The sequence below is a fragment of the Triticum urartu genome, chromosome 1, assembly GCF_003073215.2.
Source record: "Triticum urartu cultivar G1812 chromosome 1, Tu2.1, whole genome shotgun sequence".
In the NCBI taxonomy this organism is placed as follows: domain Eukaryota; kingdom Viridiplantae; phylum Streptophyta; class Magnoliopsida; order Poales; family Poaceae; genus Triticum; species Triticum urartu.
Window position 1 is genome coordinate 273,615,709 of NC_053022.1, and position 9,143 is coordinate 273,624,851.

The window sequence follows — 9,143 nt, forward strand, 5'->3', positions numbered from 1 at the left end:
TTCCTCACAAACGATGTATTGGTTATTTCTAATGAATAAAGTTTCGTTTTATTTCAAAAAAAAAGAGGGCGCCATTGGTCCTCCACACGCATTTTTAAAGCAAAAGAAAGCATTATGATCAACCATTGGTACTGAGAAATGGCAGAGCACATGTGTCTTAATTTAGCACAACAACGCCGTGATCAGGGAGTAGTGCTTCACTCTCAATGCTTGAATTACCATCCACGCGAGCTAAGATACACAACAAGCCGGCCAAGTGTCTCGTCCACTGCCTTGTTCCATACGTGAGCCATCTCAGCTGAAACTCCTCTACCGGTGGTTGCACTTGTCTGCAGGATATGTAAAAGGTTCAGTAAGTGATGGCATTCCTTGTAAAAAAAAGAATTAGCACATGCAACAAAGAGTCTAAAGTTTCTATCAGAATAAGTTCCCTTTGTGGCCATTGGCTAAGATATATTTAATCGTCACTTTAGTTACAAATGTTGCAAGTTTTAAGATGCTATCTTGATACACAATGCAGCTTTAATATGATTATTTAATGAGTAATCAACTCTTACACCCATATCGTGGCATTACTTTGACAACGCGAAGTTGAAAGAGTATAACAGTGCAGAGGACAACAACAGAACAAGATTGACTGCTACACCAACAGACAGTTTGACAAGTGACTCTCACAACTTCTACTGACGAAAACAGGTCCCAAGCACAGGCCAAAATGTGTGCCATTTTATTAGAATATATTTAATCGTCACTTTAGTTACAAATGTTGCAAGTTTTAAGATGCTATCTTGATACACAATGCAGCTTTAATATGATTATTTAATGAGTAATCAACTCTTACACCCATATCGTGGCATTACTTTGACAACGCGAAGTTGAAAGAGTATAACAGTGCAGAGGACAACAACAGAACAAGATTGACTGCTACACCAACAGACAGTTTGACAAGTGACTCTCACAACTTCTACTGACGAAAACAGGTCCCAAGCACAGGCCAAAATGTGTGCCATTTTATTAGAATATATTTAATCGTCACTTTAGTTACAAATGTTGCAAGTTTTAAGATGCTATCTTGATACACAATGCAGCTTTAATATGATTATTTAATGAGTAATCAACTCTTACACCCATATCGTGGCATTACTTTGACAACGCGAAGTTGAAAGAGTATAACAGTGCAGAGGACAACAACAGAACAAGATTGACTGCTACACCAACAGACAGTTTGACAAGTGACTCTCACAACTTCTACTGACGAAAACAGGTCCCAAGCACAGGCCAAAATGTGTGCCATTTTATTAGAATAAAGCATCAAAATTATCGACAAGTCTTTCAGTAAAAAGAAACCAAACATACTGCAAAAACAGGGCAAAAACTAGAAGCGAAAAAGGAAGAAACAAAAACTGGCTGCAGGAGCTAAACTGTAGTCAGGTCAGGAGGCCAACCATTAAGCAGCAGCCAGCCAATCAACTCAACCTTTTGGCTCTGGCGAGACCACCAAAGCACGCAGACCTCTCTGATCTAAGCTACAACTTACGATAACTGCTTAGAAGACTTGTTTTAAAGACTAGCATTTCGTTCCAACCAGGTAGATATGATAACTGAATTGAGTACTGCCTGAATTTTTTTGTTTGTTCACAAACACCAGTCCCAAGAAAGCCATATGATTACGAGGGATTGTTCAGTTTCTTCTGTAGAGCTTACGATAGGAAATGGAATAATAGGGAAAGACACAAGTACACAAGCACCAAATAATATAATTTGTTTTATGTATATAAGGTGGACATTCACAATTTCGAGGTTTGATGGAATCAATGTACGAAGCAATTCTCCAAGTCAAAGTACATAATATTTATAGATAATAGAAATTAGGGTCCATATTGAGAATTTTTATTTTGCTGTGTCTAGAATCTCTAACCACAATCATGCACATACAGGTATTGCAACAACAAAAACTAATTTCAGATTTCCAAACTCTAGTTACAGGTTCTTCATCATGGCAAGCTTATGTTTAACTAGTTCAGGAACACACAACCATTCACCTTACTGGGGTCATCATCTCAATAGCATATTCAATATTTTAGTTGGAGAGTTCCCAGAATCTTTCAGTGTCAACAACACCACAGCATTAATCCTTTTGGGTAAGAAACACAGTGACGGATACATCGTTTTAGGTAACAGGAAATGCCTGGAAACTCGCCCCCTTTCTTCCCAAACTACTCAGCTTGGTTTCCGTTCCAATTTATTTTCTGTGGTCTGGAAGCGTTCCACATGGTATTCCCGACACAACTGGATGAGCCAAAGACACCAGTGCTTTATTTTCAAGAACCATTACAATATCACGAGGACTTTGGAGGATAAACCAATAATCGGTAACTAAGTTCATCACCCTTGAGTGGTTAGAGCATGTCTGTTAACGAAACAAGATCATAACAATAGAAACTTCAACGAGTAGACTAATGAAATTCGATATCAACATTCTGATAGTTACGAACAGTTATAGTACTCTGCAAAAGCAGACACAGGTTAAATGAATCGAAAAAAATGCAGACCTGATAGGAGAAGGATGCTCCCCCAGAGGCCGCGTCGGCGTCGGCAAGGGAGCGGTAGATGGAGCGGCGCTGGTGGAGGACGAAACCCCCCATGGAGACGGAGCCCAGGGCGAACCCGAGGAGGCGCTCCTGTGCGCAGATCCACGCCAAACCCACAAGAAACCGAGCCGAGTGAATCAATCGGTCAACCAATCGAACGGGGCGGACGCGAAATGGAAACGGGGGATGCGAATCCCTTCGGAATCTACAGCCTTGGAGTCAGGATGGGTTACCTGCGCGAGGATGCTGATCATCGTGGTGGCGGCCGCCGGCGAGACGCCGAGGTTGTTGAGAAGTTTCCTCTTTTCGTGTACGGTTTCTGCGGGCCTTCACGATGTGTGGCAGCAGCTGCGTGTGTGCTGGTCATTAGGAACGGAGCGCTCAAGGGGCCACGGCCATCCTATTTTCTTTTGAGCCCTAAACATCTCCAGTCGCATCCTCAACAGGCCTTTCAGAGTCCTAGACTATTTTTTTCGATGTCAGCACAAAAAAAAAGCCCCATTTGTGCTCTCTAAACGTCGAAAAGCGTCGGTTCGACCCATTTTTTGCCCGATGACCGCAGGCCAACCCGGCGCACTGGAGGCGATCGGGGGCTCCGGCGCAAAGGAAAAGCATAGCTGGCCCACACCGTCAGGTGAAAAGCACCAGATAGCCAATCCCCGCCGAAAAAATAGCAGAGGTTCGCCGAGGCAGCCCCTCCACCAGCAGTTGGGCGTTTCCGGCCGCGGGGGGGGGGGGGGGGGCAGTTTAGCGGCGGGTACACGCCCGCCGGGCGCAAGATATTCGGCGATTTACCTGCCACGGCGAGATGGACTCGGATGACGAGGAAGCGCTCGCCGCGCTACTGGAGGAGGAAGCCGAGGCCGACGTCCAGGAAGAAGAGCATCTCATGGTACTCGCCGCCCTCGCCCAGCTGCTGGCGAGCAATGAAAAGCCGCGGCGAGGTGGCTCGGCGCCGGAGCGGTGAAAGCAAAGAACCAGTATCGTCTCGAAGGCTACTGCATGCTTTACTCCGACTACTTCGCCGACGCTCCACTGCACGGCGACAAAACATTTCGGCGTTGTTATCGGATGAGCCAAAAGCTTTTTCTCAGGATTGTGAATTCCATCCGGGAGTTCGACAGCTACTTCAAGTGCAAGAAGGATTGCACCGGCAAACTTGGATTCACCTCGATCCAAAAGTGCACGACGGCGATGAGGATGCTTGCATACAGAGCTCCCGGTGATTCTCTCGACGACTATGAGTTAGCCGAGTCCACCACTATTGAGTGTTTCTACAAATTCTGTCGGGCAATCGTGGCAGTGTTTGGACCGCAATACTTGCGACCACCCAATGCAGAAGACACTGCTCGGATCCTAGCACAGAATGCAGCAAGAAGATTTCCCGGGATGCTTGGAAGCATCGACTGCATGCATTGGAAATGGAAGAACTGCCCATTTGCTTGGCAGGGGATGTACAAAGGCGCCAAAGGCGGTTGCAGTGTGGTACTTGAGACGGTGGCCACACAGGACCTCTGGATTTGGCACTCCTTCTTTGGTATGTCAGGAACTCACAATGACATCAACGTGCTGCAGTGCTCCCCTGTCTTTGCCAAGCTTGCTGAAGGTCATTCTCCTTCAGTGAACTTCGAGGTCAATGGGCCGCACTACAACAAGGGGTACTACCTAGCTGATGGCATCTATCCGAGATGGTCTACATTTGTAAAGACTATCTCAAACGATGTGCCAGGAGGCAAGAAGTTCCACTTTGCCAAGGTGCAGGAGGCTTGCAGGAAGGATGTCGAGCGGGCTTTTGGTATGCTCCAATCTCGATTTGCTATTGTCCGCTACCCTGCTCATACCTGGTCGAAAGATCAAATGTGGGAGATCATGACTTGCTGTGTCATCTTGCACAACATGATCATCGAGAGCGAGCAGGAAGAGCCAGTGTTTGACACTGAATCATACTACAGGCAGGGTCCTCTAGCCGAAGTTGATCACTAACTACCGGCAAACTGGACTGCCTACCTCAGTATGTGTCACGAGATTCGAGACCCACAGGTGCATCATCAACTGCAGCAGGATCTAGTGGAGCACCTATGGAGGCTCAAGGGCGACGGCGGGCTTGACGTGTGATGAAATATGAGTTTTTATTTGTTGAACTATAATTTGTATCGAACTATTTGTTGTTGCACTATTTTGTTGAACTATTTGATTTTCTATGATGAACTATGTGATAAAAAAATATTTATGTTCATAATTGAACGCCGAGCCACCGCAAACCACACCAAATATGAGCCAATTATCACCCATATGGGGCCTTTATTCGCCGAAAGTGGGCCGAAAACTAGGCCAATCACGGCGCCTGGGGGCGACGACTGGACGCCCAACCGCCCCCAGCGCTAATTGTATCGCCGGCTCGCCCCCAGGGGCGATTTTTATGCCTCCTGGGGGGGCTAACGGCTGGAGATGCTCTTAAACTAGAGCTTTTTTGCGGTAAAAACTAGAGCATCTCCGGTCACAATTATCAAATGCGCCCCTTCATTTGTCTGTGAAAATATTTGAAAATATCCATTGACAGAAAATGGAAGAGATTTTTTTGCCTGTTTCCAAAATCAAAATTCATATAAAATCACTTGATAATAGAAATAGCACATATTTAGCAATTCAAACAATGCCAAAATCATCCACGGCAAATAAAATTCAACATTTCATATAAACCAGTGAATCAAGTGTTTTCCTTGCATTTGGTGATGTCTTTGCACGTGGAGGTGATCCACTCTTTGGTATCATCGTCCAAAAGGCTTCTGTTGGCTAATATGATCCTCGACTCACCGTTGAATCTTGTGTCATGGGGATGATTCTGGCAGTAAGAGATAGGGATAGATGCGACGCTAGATCTAGCTAGGCGTAAGTGTGACACGGGAATTTTACGAGTTCAGACCCCTCTCGATAGAGGTAAAGACCCTAAGTCTCGAGCTTCAGGAGCTTTTCTTTCTCTGCGTCTGATGAGGATTATAATGATATGTAAACCCCTGTCTACGAGGGGTGGTTTACATAGTGCGTCAAGGCCCTAGCCTTTGCTGTTACAGAGGAATTGAAGTGTTACATTGATTAAACCCAATACAGGTGGTAACTGACGGTATTTAAACTAATAACTTATGTTTCATTAAACATTGTGGCGCTTCGGATGTTTCCTCTGGTTGTTCAGCTTCACACACTTGAGTAGCTTGCATATATGAATGCTTGTGAGCAGCCTACTAAGTATTCTATGAACATTTGTCTGAGTATCAAGTGTGCTACCTCGTCCGAGTGAGCAAGAGCTCTGATGCCGTTCGAGCAAATTCTTAGATGGTTGAGATTGATCTACGAGTATCTCATGTATACACCCTATAATTTGTGATGCTTTGGACCTTCATGGGCCTACCCTTAATAGGTAGCCTGCCACCTTGCGATCCTCATCTTCTCTCTCGGTTTTAAGGAGCTTCATCGCTTTGTTCCTCTCAAACTTCATATGGCCTCTTGCTTTCATCCTCTCCATTTATATCCTCTCCCTCTCAATTATCATCATCTCCCTCACCCTCCTGTCAAATTTCATCATCTCCCTTTACACATTCAATAAGAGTTTGTATCTCTTCTCCTCCTCTATTTTCTTTAGTTCCACCCTTTGTCAGAAAGGAGGTTCACTCAGGTAGACAATATTTCGCTCACCGCTTTGTAGCACCCTGGGATCGGCACTATGTAGATCTAACATCCTCCACTAGCCTCCACGTCGATCCTAAGGCACCACTTTCACACAATGAGCACGTCGAAATGTGCACACCATATGATGGAACGGTCGGTATCACAAAACACATAACAAAATAAATCCGCAACAATAACTCCGGAAAGCCAAAACTAATGAAAGAATACAGTAAGGGTGTTTCGACTAAGATACAACTCATACAACAAAGTGAATATATCTTAGATATGTAAGAATACAAATTGCCTTAAGAAGGCTAAACAAAAGCAAAGGGCACCCATATCCCATCCCATGCCACTTTCTATAGAATAACCAGCTAACGTCGTCCATCAACAAACCTGCTTCATGAACTATTATCGGCTGGATGGCAGTCTGATACGTCTCCAACGTATCTACAATTTTTTATTGTTCCATGCTATTATATTATCAACCTTGGATGTTTTATATGCATTTATATGCTATTTTATATGATTTTTGTGACTAACCTATTAACCTAGAGCCTAATGCCAGTTTATGTTTTTTCCTTGTTTTTGAGTTTTATAGAAAAGGAAAATCAAACGGAGTCCAATTGACCTGAAACTTGACAGAACTTATTTTTGGACCAGAAGAAGGCCATGGAGTAAAAGAATTGGGCCAAAAGAGTCCCGGGCTTCCCACGAGGGTGGGGGTGCGCCTCCCTACCTCATGGACAGCCTGGAGACCCCTCTGACTTGTTCTCGACGCCAAAACCTCTTATATATACTGAAACTTCCAAAAAGAAACCTAGACCGGGAATTCCGCCGCCGCAAGCCTCTGTAGCCACCGAAAACTAATCTAGACCCATTCCGGCACCCTGCCGGAGGGGGGAATCCCTCTCCGGTGGCCATCTTCATCATCCCGGCGCTCTCCATGACGAGGAGGGAGTAGTTCTCCCTCGGGGCTGAGGGTATGTACCAGTAGCTGTGTTTGATCTCTCTCTCTCTCTCTCGTGTTCGGCACGATCTTGATGTATCGTGAGCTTTGCTATTATAGTTGGATCTTATGATGTTTCTCCCCCTCTACTCTCTTGTGATGAATTGAGTTTTCCCTTTGAAGTTATATTATCTGATGAGTCTTTAAGGATTTGAGAACACATGATGTATGCCTTGCATGTGCTTATCTGTGGTGACAATGGGATATCACGTGATCCACTTGATGTATGTTTTGGTGTTCAACTTGCAAGTTCCATGACCTCGTGAACTTATGCATAGGGGCTGGCACACGTTTTCGTCTCGACTCTCTGGTAGAAACTTTGGGGCAATCTTTGAAGTTCTTTGTGTTGGTTGAATAGATGAATCAGAGATTGTGTGATGCATATCGTATAATCATACCCATGGATACTTGAGGTGACATTGGAGTATCTAGGTGACATTAGGGTTTTGGTTGATTTGTGTCTTAAGGTGTTATTCTAGTACGAACTCTATGATAGATTGAACGGAAAGAATAGCTTCGTGTTATTTTACTATGGACTCTTGAATAGATCGATCAGAAAGAATAACTTTGAGGTGGTTTCGTACCCTACAATAATCTCTTCATTTGTTCTCCGCTATTAATGACTTTGGAGTGACTCTTTGTTACATGTTGAGGGATAGTTATATGATCCAATTATGTTATTATTGTTGAGAGAACTTGCACTGGTGAAAGTATGAACCCTAGGCCTTGTTTCAACACATTGCAATACCGTTTGTGCTTACTTTTATCATTAGTTACCTTGCTGTTTTTATATTTTCAGATTACAAAAACCTATATCTACCATCCATATTGCACTTGTATCACCATCTCTTCGCCGAACTAGTGCACCTATACAATTTACCATTGTATTGGATGTCTTGGGGACATAAGAGACTCTTTGTTATTTGGTTGCAGGGTTGTTTGAGAGAGACCATCTTCATCCTACGCCTCCCATGGATTGATACACCTTAGGTCATCCACTTGAGGGAAATTTGCTACTGTCCTACAAACCTCTGCACTTGGAGGCCCAACAACGTCTACAAGAAGAAGGTTGTGTAGTAGACATCACAGTCATCTAGAAAAAAAATCATATTAAGCAAGGTGGGAGCTCAATTGTACTCGGAACACTTACGCAAACCTAAACTAGTTTATCCAACATGTTTCGAAGAAAGGGGCAAAGTGGTTTAGTGACACAGGCACTAACAGTGGCGGAGGCAGGGATGCCAGCATGGGCCCCTGCCTAGGCCAACATGCAGATTTTTTTCAATACATCAGTGATTAACTGTTATTGATAATTGTGTATTATGGTGATTGGGTTTGCTTTGGCCCTCCCTAACATGATTTAACATCAGTTGGCCACCCTTATTAAGTTTTCCTGGCTCCGTCACTGGGTAGTAAGTGAAGGAAATATAACCTAGAGGCAATAATAAAGTTGTTATTTTTATATTTCCTTATATCATGATAAATGTTTATTATTCATGCTAGAATTGTATTAACCGGAAACTTAGTACATGTGTGAATATATAGACAAAACAAAGTGTCCCTAGTATGCCTCCACTTGACTAGTTGATTAATCAAAGATGGTTAAGTTTCTTAACCATAGACATGTGCCATCCGTTATCTTAGCATAATGATCGTTAAGCTTTATTGCTATTGCTTCCTTCATGACTTATACATATTCCTCTGACTATGAGATTATGCAACTCCCGAATACCGTAGGAACACCTTGTGTGCTATCAAACGTCACAATGTAACCGAGTGATTACAAAGATGCTCTACAGGTGTCTCCGAAGGTGTTTGTTGGGTTGGCATAGATCGAGATTAGGAATTGTCACTCCAAGTATCGGAGAGGTATCTCTGGG

The 9,143-nt window shown here is 43.8% G+C and overlaps 1 protein-coding gene across 1 annotated transcript; it reads right to left on the bottom strand.

The window, feature by feature from the left end:
• Positions 1-2,996, bottom strand: LOC125507435. Its single transcript, XM_048672016.1, has 3 exons — positions 2,825-2,996; positions 2,553-2,681; positions 1-329 (listed from the first exon to the last, which is right to left on the bottom strand). Exons 1-3 carry the CDS (start codon positions 2,843-2,845, stop codon positions 216-218), a joined length of 264 nt encoding a protein of 87 aa, XP_048527973.1. The 5' UTR covers positions 2,846-2,996; the 3' UTR covers positions 1-215.
• Between the last annotated feature and the right edge of the window lie 6,147 nt (positions 2,997-9,143).

What these genes read in the sequence shown, in the direction of transcription:
- LOC125507435 (XM_048672016.1), bottom strand. Translation starts at nt 2,845, where the DNA reads ATGATCAGCATCCTCGCGCAG. An exon ending in TGATCAGCATCCTCGCGCAG is followed by an intron (nt 2,682 to 2,824) that starts GTAACCCATCCT and finishes ATCTGCGCACAG; the next exon opens with GAGCGCCTCCTCGGGTTCGC. An exon ending in GAGCATCCTTCTCCTATCAG is followed by an intron (nt 330 to 2,552) that starts GTCTGCATTTTT and finishes CATATCCTGCAG; the next exon opens with ACAAGTGCAACCACCGGTAG.